At 45.4% G+C, this 20,043-nt stretch overlaps 1 protein-coding gene across 2 annotated transcripts in view; it reads right to left on the bottom strand.

The window, feature by feature from the left end:
- Positions 1–3,336: 3,336 nt before the first annotated feature.
- MACO1 (macoilin 1) overlaps positions 3,337–20,043 on the bottom strand; it is a 28,750-nt gene continuing 12,043 nt past the window's right edge. For both annotated transcript variants that reach the window (XM_056509308.1, XM_056509309.1), the window contains exons 7-11: positions 12,449–12,607; positions 11,033–11,215; positions 10,250–10,370; positions 6,054–6,228; positions 3,337–4,127 (exon numbers count right to left, since the gene is read on the bottom strand). In XM_056509308.1, coding sequence (XP_056365283.1) covers positions 3,925–4,127; positions 6,054–6,228; positions 10,250–10,370; positions 11,033–11,215; positions 12,449–12,607 — 841 coding nt within the window. In that variant the 3' untranslated portion in view covers positions 3,337–3,924. The remainder of the gene's footprint in view (positions 4,128–6,053; positions 6,229–10,249; positions 10,371–11,032; positions 11,216–12,448; positions 12,608–20,043) is intronic.

The following is a 20,043-nucleotide window of genomic DNA, read 5'->3' as shown; positions in this document are numbered from 1 at the left end:
TCCTGAAATTCCCGAAATCCCTGAAATCCCTGAAACTCCTGCAATCCCTGGAATTCCTGAAATCCCTGAAACTCCTGGAATCCCTGGAATCCCTGGAATTCCTGCAATTCCTGCTGGGATTTCTCCCTCTGGATTTCTGTTTCAGCTGCTCCTCCAGGCTCTCCGGGAGGATCCCCGAGAAGGGAATAATTAATTCATTAATTAATTCATTAATTAATTGCCCTCAGCTGCCCTCTCCCAGTTTGCTGCCCTTTTCCATAATTCAAGTTTTCATCATTAAAGTTTTTATGAACCCCCAGCTCCTCTCGGAGCTCAGAGCCAAGGGACAGGAGAGGAAAAGGGAATTTTTCTGGAATGGGAGAGGAGGAATTAAAAAAAAAATCCCAAAGCCAAGGGAATCCCAAATCCTTCTGCCAGGCAGGAGTGGCTGAAACAGCTCAGGGGGTTAATCCAGAGGGAGAAATCCCAGCAGGAATTTCAGGGATTGCAGGAATTTCAAGGATTTCAGGAATTTCAGGGATTGCAGGGATTTCAGGATTTTCAGGGATTTTCAGGGATTGCAGGAGTTTTTCAGGAGTTTCAGGAATTTCAGGGATTTTCAGGGATTTCAGGGATTTCAGGATTTTCAGGGATTGCAGGAATTTCAGGATTTTCAGGGATTTCAGGGATTGCAGGAATTTCAGGGATCTCAGGATTTTCAGGGATTTAATGAATTTCAGGGATTTCAGGGATTGCAGGATTTTCAGGAGTTTCAGGGATTTCAGGGATTTTCAGGGATTTCAGGATTTTCAGGAGTTTCAGGGATTTCAGGGATTTCAGGATTTTCAGGAATTTTAGGAGTTTGAGGGATTGCAGGATTTTCAGGGATTTAATGAATTTCAGGGATTTCAGGGATTGCAGGAATTTCAGGGATTTCAGGAATTCCAGGAATTTCAGGGATTTCGGGAATTTCAGGAATTCCAGCCCCAAATCAGCCCCGCCCGGGGTTGGGGGTCAGGAATTGTCCCATCCCAGAGGTGCCGAGGGGAGCAGGGGGGGCTGATCCTGTCTCAGGCTGGGCTGGGGGTGGGACCCCAAAATCTGCCTGGGCTGGGGGGGTCACCCCAAAATTCTCCCCCCTCAGCAGGGTCAGGGCACTGAAACACAGAAATCCCAAAGGGGATAATCAATAATTCTGCTTTATGTGACTGGGAAATGTCGATGCTGGGAAAAAAAAATACAGGAGGAAATGTTTGATCTGATATCAGAAATAATTCTAGAGCAGGAGGTATCAGAGGATTTGATAGAAAATTGGTGTAATTGAAATTTTTGTTGTTGTTGTTTCTGAAGTTTGGCTGCTGTGAGCACAAATCCAAGAATTTCTGAGCTCTATAAATTTCCTTTTTCTCCACACAACAACAAGAGTAAAAAGTAACATTCAAATGTCATATTTAGGAAAAAAAAAATAATTTTTTCCAGCCTGTGGAGCTGGGAAAGCTCATCCAAGGAACCCTGAGCCCTCTCGTGGCTGCTGGGGACAGGACATGAAATAATTCCCCTTTAATTTTCTCTCCAACTCCCATTTCATGTTATTGAAAGGAGAATTTTGGGTTTGGAGTGCAGAAAATCCATCTGTCACATCCAGATGTCCTGGAAAATGAAATGTTTGGAGCAGCTCCTGGGAATGGGAATGGCAGGATGAAGAAAAAAAAAGGAATTTTTTATTTTTTATTTTGGGTTCTCTTGGAGCCAGTTTTTCCAAAGTGCTGAAGGCAAAGTGGGGGCAGGCAAAGAATTTCCAAAATTGAATTTAAAAGGAAGAAAAAGGAAAAAAAATGGGGGAAAAAAGGGGGGGAAAAGTGGGAATTAGAATAATAAAACCAATAAAACTATAATAATAATAAAATAATAATAATGATATTTCCTCAGGGAAGTCCTGGCAGTGGCAGTTTGGAATTTCCTGAAGGATTTTACCTGGTGGTCAAATGCAGCCAAAAAAAATGACAGGAGCCAAAGCCAAGAGGGTTTTCCCAAAAGGAAAAACTTACCTGGAATAAGAAACCAAAATTTCCTTTGTGCTTCTATATCAGGGCAGTTAAAAAGGCAAAAAAAAAAAAAAGAAAAAAATTGCAAAAAAATTGAAGGGAAAAAAAAAAAAAAAAAAAAAAAAAGAAGAAAAAAAATTTACATTTTTGCTCCAAAATACAAAATCATTTTTTTCTGTTGATTTGAGTGTCCTGCTCCTTTTTTGTTGTTGTTCCATGAGGCAACAAACCAATTAACAGCATAATTTTAAAAAAAATAAAATTATTTTCTTTTCAGAATTTTCACTGATTTTTTTTGCAAAATCCTGAAGCTGGGGCTGGATTTTTTCCTGGCTCACCTCAAATTCCAAACTCTGAACCACTGCAGAAGTTACCAGTGCAAAAACCCCTTTTTGTGGTGTAAATACACATTTTTGTGGGTATAAATACAGATTTTTGTAAGTATAAACCCCCCTTTTTGTGAGTGTAAACACCCCTTTCTGTGAATATAAATACAGATTTTTCTGGGTATAAACCCTCACTTTTTGAGGATATAAATACCCCTTTTTGTGGCTATAAATGCACATTTTTGTGGGTACAAACACACTTTTTTGTGGGTACAAACTTCCCTTTTTGTGAGTGTAAACACACATTTTTGTAGGTCCAAACCCCCCTTTTTGTGAGTATAAATCCCCCTTTTTGTGGGCATAAATACCCATTTTTTTGGGTGTAAACACTTTTTTTTTGTGGGTATAAATCCCCCTTTTTCTGGGTATAAACACTTTTTTTTGTGGGTATAAATCCCCTTTTTTTTTGTACAACCCCCCCTTTTTTAACTCTGTGCAATTTGTGACTTTCCTTGAAAACCCCTTAACCCAAAAAACCCCAAACTCCTTTGGCAGGGGGGCTGGAAACCATGGAGGCAGGAGGGGAGATGAGAGTGTAAAATGAGAATAAAATAAAAATCAGATTTATTGGGCAGCTGCAGCCTGGCTCTCCTGCAGCTCCCAGGGCAGAACCAGCCAGTCCAGAACAACTCTGAGCTTTTATTTGGACCAAAAAGAACCAGAGGATGGAGCCTGAACCCCCAAATTCCCATCAGCAGCTGGAGCAGCTCTGGATGAGCTTGGATACAGAAGCTGGATGACAGTGAGAAAAGGGGGAAAAAATACTTTAAACCATCAAGTTTCCTCTTGAAATGTATTTTTTTTTCTTTTTTTTTTTTTTCTTTTTTTCCCAAGGCACTGTGAACAAGACTCTTTAGCAATTCTCAATGACTCAAAAACACCAATGGGGATAGAAATAGAAATATTTCACACAACAACCACCAGCACATCATCAGCTATTCTTTATTCCTTCCCTTAAACAACACCCCTGGAATTTGTTTGGTCCTTTTAAGGGGGGAAAAAAAAATCAAATTATCTTCTGCAACATCCACGTGTTTGTATTTAATACATTTATAAATCAAAGCTTTGTTGGATTGTTTTACCCTTTCACTGGGTTTTCCTCACTGGGTGAATCTGCAAATCCAATTTGACCATTAAATAAAAAACTGAGGAGAAAGGGTTCAAAACCAAGCAAAGCCCTGTGGTTTTTTTGTATTTTTGTTTTTTTTTCAAGAGGAAACCATGCAAGAGTACATAAAAAGGCAAAATTGGCTACTTGAAAACCAAGAATTGTTTTTTAATGCGTTGGCCAAGGAAAACAAATCTCAAAGTTCTGTGAGGTTTTCTAAAAATTTACAAGAAAAAAAAAACAAAAAAACAAACAAACAAAAAAAAAACCAAAAAACAAATGGGCAGTTCTAGTTCAATGCTCTTTCCTCCTGCTGGAAATGACAACAAACACAGTTCCCACACAAAAGAATTGTTTCATCTTGACTGCAAGAGAGCCCCGGGGGCACGGAGAGCCCGGCAGGGTTTCATTTCTTCAGGGGCTGGTAGACGGAGGCGTTGGGGTCCAGCCCCGAGGGGCCGGGCTCCACGAACTTGGACGAGTAGTGCGGGGCCACGGCGCTGAGCGTGCTGGTGGCCGCGGTGTAGGAGATGCTGGGCATCACCGCCATCACCTCGGCGATCTTCTGCTTCAGCTCCTTGATCTCCTGCTCCTTCTGCAGGATCTGCCCTGCAAACAGCAAAGCGCAGCCTGAGAGCCTGAGAGCCTGAGAGCCTGCAGGGGATCCCCAGAGCCTGAGAGCCTGAGAGCCTGCAGGGGATCCCCCAGAGCCTGAGAGCCTGCAGGGGATCCCCCAGAGCCTGAGAGCCTGCAGGGGATCCCCAGAGCCTGAGAGCCTGCAGGGGATCCCCCAGAGCCTGAGAGCCTGCAGGGGATCCCCAGAGCCTGAGAGCCTGCAGGGGATCCCCAGAGCCTGAGAGCCTGCAGGGGATCCCCCAGAGCCTGAGAGCCTGCAGGGCTGCCCCAGAGCCTGCAGGGGATCCCCAGAGCCTGAGAGCCTGAGAGCCTGCAGGGGCTCCCTCAGAGCCTGCAGGGGATCCCCAGAGCCTGAGAGCCTCAGAGCCTGAGAGCCTCAGAGCCTGCAGGGCTGCCTGAGAGCCTGAGAGCCTGCTGGGGATCCCCAGAGCCTGAGAGCCTGCTGGGGATCCCCAGAGCCTGAGAGCCTGCAGGGGATCCCCAGAGCCTGAGAGCCTCAGAGCCTGCGAGCCTGCAGGGGATCCCTCACAGCCTGCTGGGGCTCCCCCAGAGCCTGCTGGGCTGCCCCTGTGTCCTGACAGCCTGAAATCATGTCCTGACAGCTCTGAAATTGTATCCTGATAGCCTGAAATCATGTCCTGAAATCATGTCCTGATATCCTGAAACTGTGTCCTGATATCCTGAAATCATGTCCTGATATCATATCCTGATATCCTGAAATCATGTCCTGAAATCACCCCTGACAGCTCTGACACTGTGTCCTGAGAGCCTGAAATCATGTCCTGATATCCTGAAATCATGTCCTGAAATCATGTCCTGATATCCTGAAATCATATCCTGAAATCACCCCTGACAGCTCTGACACTGTGTCCTGAGAGCCTGAAATCATGTCCTGATATCATATCCTGAAATCACATCCTGATATCCTGAAATCATCCCTGACAGCTCTGAAACTGTGTCCTGATATCCTGAAATCATGTCCTGATATCATATCCTGATATCCTGATATCATATCCTGAAATCATCCCTCACAGCTCTGAAATTGTATCCTGATATCCTGAAATCATATCCTGATATACTGAAATCATAACTTGATATTCCTGAAATCATCCCCTGATTTGTGGTCAATTATCTGTGTTTAATTATCCAGAATTATCACAGACCCAAACTCAACACCCTCATTGTATTTCTGCATTATTTGTATTCACAGCTGCACCACCCCCAGAGATTATTTCTATTTAATCTAATTTTTTCTGCCTTTTTCCATTCTCCTTCTCCAAACTCCTCACAAAGCACCAAGTATTTGGTCATGTTAAAATTATAAATAATAATACAAATATTATTAATGTTTGATATTAATAATTGATAAAAGATTTGTGTTAATCATAGATTAGATTGTATAAACCAGAATACTTAGATAAAAACATGGACCTAGATAAAGGGAAATATATGATTAAAACCATTCTGTTTAAATCCCCTTATGAATATTGTGTTTTCTAAATAAATTGCATTTGATACCAGTTTGTAAAACAAGGTTTTCCATGGCCTGAAAAATTTCACAAAATCCCATTTCCTGCCTTTGTGTGATCAGCTGCTAAGACCAGACTTGTGTTCTTTATCTACCCAGACCTGATGGATTTTTCTGAGACCTGACCCACTGTCTGCAGAGCTGTCCCATGGAAGTTTCTCTGACCACCACTGCTCACCTGGCAGAACTATGGCAACAAAAGAATAATTACTGATTCCTACAAGGCAACCAGGCTATAAAAAGGAGCTGCAAACCAAGTTAGCTGAGACCCCTCACATCCCCCAGTGCTGCTTTGCCCTGTCTATATAAAATAAAACAATCTGGATTTTGAATATTGAGATTTTTGTTTGTCATTTGTCAGCCCTGGGTACCTTGGGCAATCTCCAGCTGCCTTTTGGCATCTCCCAGGGCAGAGAACAGGTCCAGCTTGATCCTGGTCTCTGCACTCAGGCTGTTCTCCAGGTGCTGGGTCTTGTCCTGCATGGCTGAGAGGGCAGACATCAACACCTCAGTGTCCTTCTCATTCTCCTTGTACTTCCTCAGCTCCTGCAGGGAAAGGGGGATGTGAGAAATGTGAGTCTGGGGGTAAAAAATGTGAGTCTGGGGAGAAATGTGAGCAGAAATCTGAGTCTTGGGGGGGGGAAATGTGAGAAATAAGTCTGGGGGGAAATGTGAGCAAAAATGTGAGTCTGGGGGGAAAAATGTGAGTCTGGGGGGAAATGTGAGCAGAAATGTGAGTCTGGGGGTAAAAATGTGAGTCTGGGGGGAAAAATGTGAGTCTGGGGGGAAAAATGTGAGCAGAAATGTGAGTCTGGGGGGAAATGTGAGCAAAAATGTGAGCCTGGGGGGAAAAATGTCAGTCTGGGGGGAAAAATGTGAGCTTGGGGGGAAAAATGTGAGTCTAGGGGGGAAATGTGGGCAAAAAATGTGAGTTTGGGGGGGAAAAATGTGAGAAATGTGAGTCTGGGGGGAAAATGTGAGCAGAAATGTGTGCTTGGGGGTAAAAAAAGTGAGTCTGGGGGGAAAATGTGACAAATGTGAGTCTGGAGGGAAATGTGAGAAATGTGAGTCTGGGGGGGGAAATGTGAGCAAAAATCTGAGTCTGGGGGGCAAAATGTAAGTCTGGGGGGGAAAATGTGAGCAAAAATGTGAGTTTGGGGGTAAAAAATGTGAGAAATGTGAGCCTGGGGGAAAATGTGAGCAAAAATGTGAGTTTGGGGGGGAGGAGAAATGTGAGAAATGTGAGCCTAGGGGGAAAAATGTGAGTCTGGGGGTAAAAAATGTGAGAATTGTGAGCTTGGGGGGGAAATGTGAGCAAAAATGTGAGCTTGGGGGGGAAAAATGTGAGAATTGTGAGTCTGGGGGGAAAATGTGAGCAGAAATGTGAGTCTGGGGAAGAAAAAATGTGAGAAATGTGTGCCTGGAGGTGGGAAATTTGAGCCTAGGGGGGAAAAATATCAGCCCAGGGCAAAATATGTGAGCCTGGGGGTAAAAAATGTGAGAAACGTGTGCCTGGGGGCAAAAAATGTCATCTGGGGGTAAAAATGTCAGCCTGGAGGAAAAAATGGGAGAAAAATATGAGGCTGGGGGAGAAAAATATGAACCTGGGGGTAAAAAATGTGAGCCTGGGAGAGAAAAAATGTCATCTGGGGGGGAAAAATGTCAGCCTGGGGGGAAAAGTGTCAGCCTGGAAGCAAAAATGCCATCCTGGGGGTAAAAAATGTCATCTGGGGATAAAATAATGTCATCCTGGGGGTAAAAAATGTCATCTGGGGGAGAGAAATATGAGCCTGGGAGTAAAAAATGTGAGCCTAGGGGAGAAAGTGCCATCTTGGGGACAAAAAATGTCATTCTTATGGGCAAAGATGCCATCCTAGGGACAAAAAATGTCATCTGGGGACAAAAAGTCTCAGCCTGTAGGGCACAGAATGTCATCCTGGGGGCTGAACACAGCACACAGACCCAGAGTCTCTCCCCTTCCCCTCACTGGGCCTGGCATTCATTAAAATGCTGCTTAATTAAGGTGTCACCCCAGTAATTGCCCTGCAAGTGATTAAAGCTGTAATTGCAGCACCACTTGCTCTGGGCCTCCACCCAAAAACCCCCAAATCCCTCTGCAGTAGCTCCAGAGCACCCCCAGGAGGCTGGAGGGGTGGGAGCCACTTCCATTTACACAAATCTCACATTTCATGTTGGAAAAGGCCCTGGAGAGCAAAATATCCAATTCAAGCCCATCCCCAAGTGCCACATGCAGGTTTTTGGGCACTTCCAGGGATGTGGAATCACTGGGCAGCCCCTTTCAGTGCTTTAGAACAGGATGGAAAATCCTAAAATCCAATCTAAGTGGCTGATTAAAACGATTATTTTTATCTCACAATGCCAGAAATTAAAGAAAGAGAAAAAACAGGGAGCAATTAATTATCCTGGATGTAGCTGGGGGGAAAAATACACAAAAATATTTTATATTCAAATGGAGGGACAGCAGTGCAAAGGGAAATATTAATGCCTGCAACAAAAAGCTTCTCTAGGAGTTTGAAGATGCTCCTAAAATTAATTAGAGCTGGGTTTAATTATCTGCAAGCCATGCTGAAGCACTCCATGGATAAACCAGACTTGTTGTCAAGGGTTTGGTAAATCCAGGGCTGCACCTGTGATGGGAAATGAGTCCAGAGCAGCAGCAGGTGGGGTTTGAAGGGCATGAAAATCCATTTCCATGCAGATTTTCAGTCTGAGCACATCTTTAGCACAGGAAAAGGGCACACTGGAGCTCCAACAAACCCAGCCCTGTTTGCTGCATGTCCACAGGAAGTATTTGTAATAATCAGGCACTTTCACAAAAAATTAAATAAAAAAAATAGCCTGGTCAGTGCTCCAGAGTGCTCTGAATCAGCAACCTTGAGTGAAATTTAGGATTTGTTCTAATGAGCTTGGCCTCAGGATCCCTGCATGAGGAGGAAAATGCTGTGGAGGGGATTCCAGCCTCAGGCTGCACAGAGCACTGGGACTGGGGGAAAATCCCCTTTGAGCCAACAGAGTTTGGATGGAGCTTCTGGGCTCCTGGGACCATGGAATGGTTTGGATGGAGCTTCTGGACCATGGAATGGTTTGGATGGAGCTCCTGGACCATGGAATGGTTTGGGTGGAGCCTCCTGGGATCCTGCAATGGTTTGGATGGAGCCTGTGGACCTTGGAATGGTTTGGATGGAGCCTCCTTTGGCCATGGAATGGTTTGGATGGAGCTACTGGACCATGGAATGGTTTGGATGGAGCCTCCTTTGGCCATGGAATGGTTTGGATGGAGCCCCCTTTGGCCATGGAATGGTTTGGATGGAGCCTCTGGACCATGGAATGGTTTGGATGGAGCTCCTGGACCATGGAATGGTTTGGATGGAGCTCCTGGACCATGGAATGGTTTGGATGGAGCTCCTGGACCATGGAATGGTTTGGATGGAGCCCCCTTTGGCCATGGAATGGTTTGGATGGAGCCCCCTGGGACCATGGAATGGTTTGGATGGAGCTCCTGGACCATGGAATGGTTTGGATGGAGCCCCCTTTGGCCATGGAATGGTTTGGATGGAGCCCCCTTTGGCCATGGAATGGTTTGGGTGGAGCTCCTGGACCATGGAATGGTTTGGATGGAGCCCCCTGGGACCATGGAATGATTTGGATGGAGCTCCTGGACCATGGAATGGTTTGGATGGAGCCCCCTTTGGCCATGGAATGGTTTGGATGGAGCATCCTTTGGCCATGGAATGGTTTGGATGGAGCCTCCTTTGGCCATGGAATGGTTTGGATGGAGCCCCCTTTGGCCATGGAATGGTTTGGATGGAGCCTCCTGGGACCATGGAATGGTTTGGATGGAGCCTCCTTTGGCCATGGAATGGTTTGGATGGAGCCTCCTTTGGCCATGGAATGGTTTGGATGGAGCTCCTGGACCATGGAATGGTTTGGATGGAGCCCCCTTTGGCCATGGAATGGTTTGGATGGAGCCCCCTGGGACCATGGAATGGTTTGGATGGAGCTCCTGGACCATGGAATGGTTTGGATGGAGCCCCCTTTGGCCATGGAATGGTTTGGATGGAGCCCCCTGGGACCATGGAATGGTTTGGATGGAGCTCCTGGACCATGGAATGGTTTGGATGGAGCCCCCTTTGGCCATGGAATGGTTTGGATGGAGCTCCTGGACCATGGAATGGTTTGGATGGAGCTCCTGGACCATGGAATGGTTTGGATGGAGCTCCTGGACCATGGAATGGTTTGGATGGAGCTCCTGGACCATGGAATGGTTTGGATGGAGCTCCTGGACCATGGAATGGTTTGGATGGAGCCCCCTGGGACCATGGAATGGTTTGGATGGAGCCCCCTTTGGCCATGGAATGGTTTGGATGGAGCTCCTGGACCATGGAATGGTTGGATACCCTCCCTGGATCCTGCAATGGTTTGGATGGAGCCTCTGGCCCCTCCTCATGCCCCACCCTGGGCACTGCACCCCTGCAGATGCAGGGATCTGGGAGGGCTGGGAGCCCTCCCTGGGACACTGCCCTGAGCCCTGGTGCTGTGGCATTACCTGAACTTTCATTTCCAGCTCCCTGATCTGATCCTCCTTCAGTTTGATGTCGATTGTCAGCTTCTTGCACTCTGTCTCCAGCTCCCGGATGCGGCTCCGCAGGGTCTCGGTGCACTCCCCCCTGCAGGGACACACAGAGCTCAGCCAGGCTGCCACTCCCCAGCCTTTGCAACAGGACAAACTCAAATACAGAAAAACTGCAGCAGGAAGAGAAGAAACCAGCTTTGGTCTTCTCAGCAAAATGATTCCACTCGTGGCAGCAAAGCAGAAAGTTGCTCAGCGCTACACATCAAGAATTGGGAGATTTGGGATTTGGTGAAATGGGGAGAGCAGAAAAGCAGAATAATTCTGTTCATAATAATGAAAAATAATAATTCTGTTCAGACATTTGGAGCTCTGCAGGTTAAAGTGTTAAACTGTGGGACTACAGCAAGCCCTGAGCAGAAATCTCAGCATTTTGGCCAATGGCACTGCACAAATCCCTAATTCCCAGCCCCCAGGTGAAAGGAGCTGCTGCTCTGAGCAGGACACGACATCTGTGAGAGCACAGCAGGGAATTCAGAGCTCACTCATCCTCTACATGTGTAAATGTCCTGCAGGCACTGAGGCTCAGCTTCAGGGGAGGACATCTCCCTTGTTTTAACACAAATCAACCTCTCAGAGAAAATAAAGCTGGATTTTTTTTAAAAATACAAGACTCTTTTAAAATAAAAGATTTTTGAAAGAAAAGATCCAGCACAGGCCCCTCCCTCCTGCCCCAAAGGCTCCCCGAGGCCACAGCACCTCGTGGCAGCAGCGAAGGCCACAGCTCGTGCAGCAGTTGCTTCTTCCAATTTCTTCCTTTTCTTTTCTTCCATTAATTGTTTTTCTACAAAGGTTCGTGCCTCCTGCTCTGCCTTTAGCTTCTTCTCCAGCTGGCTGATCATTTGTTTGTCTTTTTGTTTCATCTGTACAGTGTTGTGCAATCTGCAGGGGGACAGGGACAGGAGTGAGCGCAGGGTTCTGCTCCCAAACCCACATCAGGCTTTGATCAAAACCAAGCCCTGGCTGGATTTACCTCCCATTTTTAGGATTATTTACTAACAGCAGTCAGAGTTTGGCACCACTTAATTATGGTTTGTCTCAGTCTCTTCTGCCTTCACTCAGAGCTCATGAACACATGATGGAAATGGATTTTCTCATGTTGGGGCTTGGTTGTTTATCAAATCTTATCTAAAGTACAGAAAGTTCAGCAGCACTTCTAGATACCTGCTACAAGTGAGGAAAATGGAGCCAGATCCAGTCTTTTAAAGCCAAACAGTTCAAGAGAAAATTAACATTTTTATTATTTATCCTTTTAACTCAATAACTAAATTCCCATGACCCTCAGTGTGACACTGACCAACCAGAAACTCCCACCTGAAAACATGAAGAAAAAGGAAGATGAACACTGAAAAAGACACAACTACAATTTTTTAATTTTGTCCCATACTTATTACTATACTATAAAAACCTCAAATTTAAAACCCTTTACCATGTGAAAGCACACACTTTATTTCACTACACACCTGTGATTTTGATTTCTGATCACTGTCTGTGATCATTTCTTGATGATCACATTTTTTGATCACTGTCTTGGTTTAGGGCAAATTTGGGAGGAAATTTTGAATAGGGTGTCTCTAGGAAACAAATTTAAGCAAATTTAGGTTTCTTTTTTAACTGGTTTGGAGAAAATATTGTGGAAAAAAACCTGTTTATCTAACAGGCAAAGTGCTTCTTAGCACAAAAATGAACAATACTAAATAGTAAAACTTCTCACTGCTCTGAAGAGCTGACAAATTCAGAAGAGTTTTTTTTGTGGGTTGCAGCCTGGCTTAGTTAGTTTGGTTTTAGTTCTTTTGGTGCTGGGAAATGCTGTGGCCTAGGCCAGTTTTAAATGGGTGTGAGCTCCTGGTGCTCTTCTGGGTTTTCAGTTTGGAGAAGGTTCAAATAATTTTAAGAAAAAATAAAAAACTATAGTCCAGGGAACTTTTTGCTTCAGCTAGCCAGAAAAACTAACCAAAAGCACAGGAGAGTTTTTTTTTGCTGTCTGCTGTGTGAAGCAAGTGCAGTTTGTGATAACAAACTCTGCACCTCTTCTCTCTCTTTTCACTTCTATAACTAGTTTTAAAGCTGCAGAACTGAATATTTATGAACACCAACAGAAGAGATGGCACCTACTTGGTCTGCAGCAGCTCGTTCTCCTGGCGCAGCTGGCCCATCTCGGCGCGCGTGCCGCGCTCGGCCGAGCTCAGCGAGCTCACCTGGCTGCGCAGCTCCTGCTCCACCTGCCTGCTGGCCTGCAGGTCGGCCTTTAGCTTCTTGATGTCCTGTTCCAACCTGCCAAACACAACCCACAGCACGTTTCAGCCCCTAGGACGGCTTAGCTTGCGATAAAGGAAGTGATTGAAAGTGTGGATTCTATCACAGCTGTTAAACCAGGCGGGCAGTGAACTTTATCTCCATGAGAGATATCTCCTGTTAATGGGCAGGTGTTAAACCAGGTGGGGCATTGTTATTTATCTCCAGGGGAGATATGTCCTGTTAATGGGTCATCTGTTAAAAACCAGATGGGCAGTAATCCTTATCTCCAGGGGAGATATCTCCTATTAATGGGCCAGCTGTTCATTATTTCTGTGGGAGATATCTCCTGTTAATGGGGCAACCGGTAAACCAGGTGGGGCAGGGATCCTTATTTCCAGGAGGTATCTCCTGTTAATGGCCAGTGAGTCCCAGGGCATGACTGATAAAATTCCATCATCCCATTGGGAGATGCTCCAGCCAGGGCAGGAGCCAAGCCTTTCCTACCCAGATAAAAACTGACATTTTGGACACCAAAGCAGTCTTTTCCACTGGATTCCAGAGGAAAGCCAGACCTTTCCACATCATCCCTGGAGCTTCAGAGGAAACTGCACCTTCTCCAGGAGCACTGCTCCAGCTGAACCACATCTGCCACTGCAGGAGGATGCAGCCACCATTGAATGGGACTGTGCCAACACCCTGACTGACTGACGGGTGTCAGCTTGGATTCTGACTCTGGCAGGGTTGGGATTGTTCTGTGTAATACTGCATTGCTATTTTAATTTTCCTGGTAAAGAACTGTTATTCCTATTCCCATATCTTTGTCTGAGAGCCCCTTAATCTCAAAATGATAATAATTTGGAGGAAGAGGGTTTACATTTTCCATTTCAAAGAGAAGCTCCTGCCTTTCTTAGCAGACACCTGTCCTTCAAACCCAGACACCCCTCAACCCCCCAAGGTTCAGGCATGCTCTTTATAAAATTTTATAAAAAAATAAAAATTCGAAACCAAAATTTTATATAAAATAAAAAAAATTAAATAAAAAAATATTATATCATTTTCTATAACTCATGTAGAGCTACACACACCTCAGAGCCCCCCACAGAAATTCCATTTCTCTGAAATCTGAGAAGCTCTAAAGCAGGATAAAACAGTTTTCATTCTGTTCCACAAATGTTGGGTTTGATTTGCTACCCAGAGCTGAGCTGGATTGTCACCTCAACATGTTGGTATTTTCTTGCAGCACATGATGTGCATGCTGAGTAAGGAGGATGTGTTAAGTCATCCCCAGCTCAGGAGTCAGTAAATTTAGTTTTAATTGCTCTTGAACACAGACCATCTGCTCTACACTTGAAATTGTAGCTTTGGAAAGTTCCTGAAGATTCATGTAATCTTATTAATTAAAATATTGTTAAATAAAACACACATTTTGGAATAGAGGCACTCAGCTCACTTTGAGTTTTCCCCCCACAAATCAGATTATTGATTCTTAAGAGTAAAAACCCATCACAGGTGAATAATTAACCTTTTTAAACACTTATTTAAAGCAAATACACCCCAGCCATTCTCACAAAACCCTCCTTTGCTCTGCCAGCTATTGACTGGAGAGTTTTTAATGGCCAGAAAGAAGATTAAGGTGGTTCTATTTCCTAGGTTCCATTTTGAATTAGTGGCAGTGGGACATTAAGATGAGAACAATCACAAAAAAGCCAAAAAGAGCTGCCCTTGGTGACACTCAGCAGTGCAGATGAATGGCTGGAGCTGTTTGATTTCCTAAGGAAACATTTTTGGGCTTCAGTGCAGGGAAATCTCAGGTACAAGCAGTGAGAGATGAGCAGGGAGAACATCCTGTGCCACTGAGTGCAGGGGGGAGTGTGGAGTCACCAAAGCTGTGGGGATGCAGGAAAGTGGGGCTGGAACAGTTTGTTTTTAACTAAAACCCAGAGAGGTGAGAGGCTGAATGAAGAGCCAGGAGCAGCCTCCAGAGGGGCCTGGCTGGGCTGGGACACCTCAGACAAATCAAATCTCAGCCCCTCCTGCCCAGCAGCTCTGTGGAAGTGCCCTCCTGGGAAAATAAATTCCTTCAGTGCACTAGAGATAACCAAAAGCACCCTTGAACAGAAAAAAAAAAATTAAAAATCAACTTACAGGCAAATGGCAACAGCACAAAGCAAATACCCACCTGAGAGGGAAGTGCACAGATCCCTTCAACACCTGCTGCTCTCTGAGGGAAAGAATCTGAACCCTGACAAATCCCCCAACCTCAGCCCCAAAATGGGAACACCAGCAGCTGCTTTTAGGGGAGTGCTGCCACCCTGTGCAGTGCTAAATGATGGGCAGAGCAGCTGTTGGGCGAAGAAATCAGAGTTTTGTTTCATCTGCCAAAAAAGCAGCAGCCCAGGGTTTTAGAGAGAGCAAATGTTTAAATTAAAGAGGGTGAGAAGCTGTAGGAAGCACTGCCAGGCTGGGGGGTGCTAACAGCTGATGGGTTTTAATCCAGGTTTTCATAAACAGGAGGAAAAATAGAGGAATGCACCTGAATCCCACTTTACCCATAAATAATTTCAATATCCATGGCTACAGTAATAACTGAAGATAAAACAGCTTTTACCTATAGCTCACACTGTGCCAAACTAAGATACCCCAGGATTTATTTTGGGTGTTGAGTACTCCAGAAAAAGCAGGCCTGAGCAGATAAAACCTGAACAGCTCTGAGGTGCTGGCACAGCACCTGACTGTGGCTGAATTTGGATTTTTGGCACAGGGGAACTGCCCTGAGTTCAGATGTGGAGCCATCTGCTTGGGGCCACTCCTGCACCTGAGTGTTCCCAGGGCTGCTCCAGGAAAAATCCTGCAGGATCCACAGGGATGAGGCCACAGCCACAGCTTTTCCTTCTAAATACACTGAATTTGTGGGGTTGGGGAAGGTGGAACTGCCACAGCTTTTCATTCTAAATACACTGAATTTGTGGGGCTAGGGAGGGTGGAACAGCCACAGCTTTTCCTTCTAAATACACTGAATTTGTGGGGTCAGGGAGCATGGAACAGCCACAGGTTTTCATTCTAAATACACAGAATTTGTGGGGCTAGGGAGGGTGGAACAGCCACAGCTTTTCCTTCTAAATACACTGAATTTGTGGGGTCAGGGAGCATGGAACAGCCACAGGTTTTCATTCTAAATACACAGAATTTGTGGGGCTAGGGAGGGTGGAACAGCCACAGCTTTTCCTTCTAAATACACTGAATTTGTGGGGCTGGGGAAGGTGGAACAGCCACAGCTTTTCCTTCTAAATACACAGAATTTGTGGGGTCAGGGAGGGTGGAACAGCCACAGGTTTTCTTTCTAAATACACTGAATTTGTGGGGCTGGGGAAGGTGGAACAGCCACAGCTTTTCCTTCTAAATACACAGAATTTGTGGGGCTGGGGAAGGTGGAACAGCCACCAGACATCACTTGTAAAAAATTAACACAAAATTCCTCTCTTTCCAGTCAATGCCACACAAAACCACTGGAAATTGCTTCACCAACAGTCTTGTTTGGAAAGAGGTTCCACAGTGAGATTTTAGCAGGTTTTAATTATCCCTTTTCATTACATTGAAGGTTTTAACCACCAGAGCAGAGAATATCTGTTTTCTGCCAATTACAGAGCAAAGGCAGGCTCCTGTCTCCCTAAAAAATGAAAATGATAATATGAATTTATAATAATCGTAATAATGGATAATCCATCAGCATGCAGAGAAGTCCTGGGTGGTTCCTCTGCCAGACCTGCCCTAATTAAGAAGGAGAGAACAAGAAGGGAGCTCAGCACTGTCACAGGGGTCACCTCTGCCACAAGGACATTAACTCCACTCCAAAAGAAAAGCCCAGCAAGGTAAAACAACACAAAGCCATAAAAAAATCCCTGCTGCAAGCACTGCTGGCACAGTGATAAATGACCCAAACCAGAGTTTTTCAGATTATTGCTATTCTTACTCTGATTCCATTTGCTGCTTAAGTCTCTTATTTCCAGGCTTATTGGAGAAAATGATTTACAGAGGAGGGGGAGCAAAGAAAAGCTGAGTTGTGGAAGATGTTTTTCCCTGCTGCTGCACACAGAGCTGCTCTTTAAATGAGGCTTTAGTTGCAGATTATGTTGTGCTGTTTATACAAGTGAGGTCAATTCCTCCAGTTTGTCATTCCCAGCTGCAGATTTACCCCTGTCCTTGGCTGAGCAGCACCTCCTCCCATTCCTGGGGAGGAGAATTCATCAGCATCACCCAGGAGAGGGAGGTTTTCCCCAAATGCCTCAGGGAGATTGATGGATGAACTCAAAGACAGCTCAATTCAGCTTTAATGGCCCCACTATTGATGCCTGGGTGCTCAGTTTGTTCCATCCCATAATCACCTGGTGATTGCACCCGAATGAAACACAGTTTATAGAAAAATGATTATTTTAAAGTACCCACCAGGCCCTGAGATGCTCTCCAAAAGCCCAAGTTCTGCCAGAGGGCCTGGATCGCCCTTTCCCTGCTGGAATCAGCAGTTCCCATTCCCAAAAATCCAGGAATTCACAGAAATTCTCCTTTCCCTGCTGGAATTAACAGGCTCTGAGGAGCAGCTCCCATTCCCAAAAATCAGGAATTTACAGAAATCCTGGATCTCCCCTTCCCTGCTGGAATTAGCAGCTCTCATTCTCAAAAATCCAGGAATTCACAGAAATGCTCCTTTCCCTTCTAGAATTAGCAGCTCTCATTCCCAAAAATCCAGGAATGCAAAGAAATCCTGCATCCTCCTTTCCCTGCTGGAATTAGCAGTTCCCATTCCCAAAAATCCAGGAATTCATAGAAATTCTCCTTTCCCTGCTGGAATTAACAGGCTCTGAGAAGCAGCTCTCATTCCCAAACATCCAGGAATTCACAGAAATCCTGGATCCTCCTTTCCCTTCTAGAATTAGCAGCTCTCATTCCCAAAAATCCAGGAATTCACAGAAATCCTGGATCCTCTTTTCCCTGCTGGAATTAACAGGCTCTGAGGAGCAGCTCCCATTCCCAAACATTCAGGAATTCACAGAAATTCTCCTTTCCCCTGCTGGAATTAACAGGCTCTGAGGAGCAGCTCCCATTCCCAAAAATCCAGGAATTCACAGAAATTCTCCTTCCCCTGCTGCAGGCAGCTCCCATTTCCAAAGGCTGTTCTGTTTCTGAGCACTCTGCTGCCTTGGGAAGGCTTTGAGGAGGAATTACCTCCCACATTCCTCATTTATTCCCAATCCTTCTGATTTTCTTGCCTTCCCAGGTAAGGAAAAGCTGGCCATGACCCCCTGCAGCTGCCAGGAAATTGCTGCTGCTTTAATGCCAGGGGGGGTGAGCAAGAGGCACCTCTTGCCCATCAGTGCTGCCACCAAATTTTACAATATTAGCCAGAAATCCACATGAAAACCTTCCAGTTCTGTCTCTGCAGGTAACACCATTTTAGAAAAATGAAATAAGCTGTGGCAGAGCAGCTTTTGCTTCACCCAAGAATTTTCCCAGCCCAGGTGCCAGAAGATGTCCTTGTTATCTGTGGGAATAATTAGTCCATGAGACAGCTTGTTCATCCATCACCTGGTGTGCCAAAGCAGGACCTGTGTGGACACAGCTCTGCCAACTGCACTGCCAGGTTTTATTTTTGTGTGTTTTACTGCAGGGATTTGTAAGGGTGCTCAAAAGGCAGGGGCAGGCCATGGGTTTTGCTGTGTAATGGGCAATAAACAACAACAAAATAATTCTGCAGCAATTACAGCTTGGATTTGTTCCATATATTGAGGCTCTAAATCTGTTTCAACTCAGAAATGAGTGAAATGGTAAAAGGTGAATTTGCTCTCTACCTCCTGACAAACAGGCTGAGCCCAAATGGATCCCCCCAGTTTGCAGAGCTGGGAAAGAAGCATCAGATCCCAGAGATTCAGGGCTTGAGAAAACCCTGATTTTCAGATTTCAACACCTGAGGAGATGTCTCAGAAAACCCCAGAGGTTCCTCTGGGATCCCTCAGCTCTGCCCAGCAGGAATGGAACAATTCCCAGGGATGGGCATCAGGAAATTCCTCCCCACAAAACCAAGCACTCAGGCCCTGCCATCCCACCAGACAGAGCAAAAATAAAAATTTAGCTTCAAATAAGAGCAGAGCTGTATATATAAAACAGATAAATAAACCTGAACTAGCAGGGCCCTTCCAGATGGACCAGGCCAAGTGTGTCAAAGGTAAAAACCCTGTAAAACTCCAGCCTGTTCATCCCAAGGCCCAGCAGCAGAAGGAATATTTTCCATTTGCTCCTGGTTACTCAGCTCTGTGGACACAAAAGGAAAGCAGCTCAGGGCTGCCACCCTGCTGGACACTGAGTGAGGAAAAGCTGCTTTATTTGGAAGCTGAGCAGATGTGGCCTGCTCAGGATTTCACTCAGCCCTTTTCAGGCTCCAGCAGCAATGCAGACTGAAGGTTTAATAACAGCAATGAGTAACACTGCTGGAAGTGGAAAAGATGATGGAACAAATGCCTGGCACTCCAGGGATGGGATAATTGACAAGGTTAAAATAAAAAAGCACCATGAATTTTTAAATTTAAGTGCAGCCATCCTATCCAATTTGTCAGGTGAGTTTACGCTGCCACTGGTGGGGAGTTACAGAGCCAGGCTGAGCAGAAATGAGATTTCATCAATGATTTCAGGATGTTGGGGTTTGCTGCTCCTGGGCTGCCTGCTCCAGGGATTTGTAGCACAACTCCACAGCCACACATCCCAAAATCTGGCTGAAGGAGCTGAGTTCCCTCCCAGGGCAGAGTGAGGCACTTCCAGAGTTCAGCTCTGCTCTCTGTCCTTCCCCAGAGAGTTCAGGAGCTGGAATTCCCTAAAAACACCAATGTCTTTTGTTGTACACTCATTTCTGTGACCCCAAACTCACCCTGAGCACCTGCCCTAAGCTCCCACCTGAGGATTTCACACAGAATTGAAGCTGGAATCCCAGTGCCAGGCACAGCCACACAGCTCATTCCCAAAGCAATTCCTTTCCCTCTTCTCAAAAAAAAAAAAACCCCAAAAAACCATTCTCAAGAAATGTTTGGAACTGCAGCAAACTGAGCTGACCCTTCTGTGCCTCAGGGAGCAAACAAACCTTATAAAGAGTTTTAAAAAACCTTCTAAACCAGCTGAGAATGGGAACAGGCTGGCCAGGGGCTGCATCCCATCTGCATCCCATCATTCCTGGCATTCCCAGATCAGACTGACTGGCTGCTCTCTGATTTCCCTCACAAGTTCTCTACAGGCATTAGGCAGCAATTAGTCTGGGTGTTTAATTGGCAGGGGTGTGTCAATCAGGGGCAGAGAGATTCTCAGAGGAGAAAATAATATTTCCATTGAAGTAATTGTGTTCCCCCAGCACAAACCCTCAGGGACAAAAGCCCAATTATCAAAGGTACCTGCAGGGAAAAAAAGCCTGATCTGCCAATTAAGTTGGCCAACAT

This window comes from Oenanthe melanoleuca, chromosome 23, assembly GCF_029582105.1.
Source record: "Oenanthe melanoleuca isolate GR-GAL-2019-014 chromosome 23, OMel1.0, whole genome shotgun sequence".
Lineage (NCBI taxonomy): Eukaryota > Metazoa > Chordata > Aves > Passeriformes > Muscicapidae > Oenanthe > Oenanthe melanoleuca.
The sequence above is the reverse complement of the archived record's forward strand: the minus strand, read 5'-3'. Positions and strand labels throughout refer to the sequence as shown.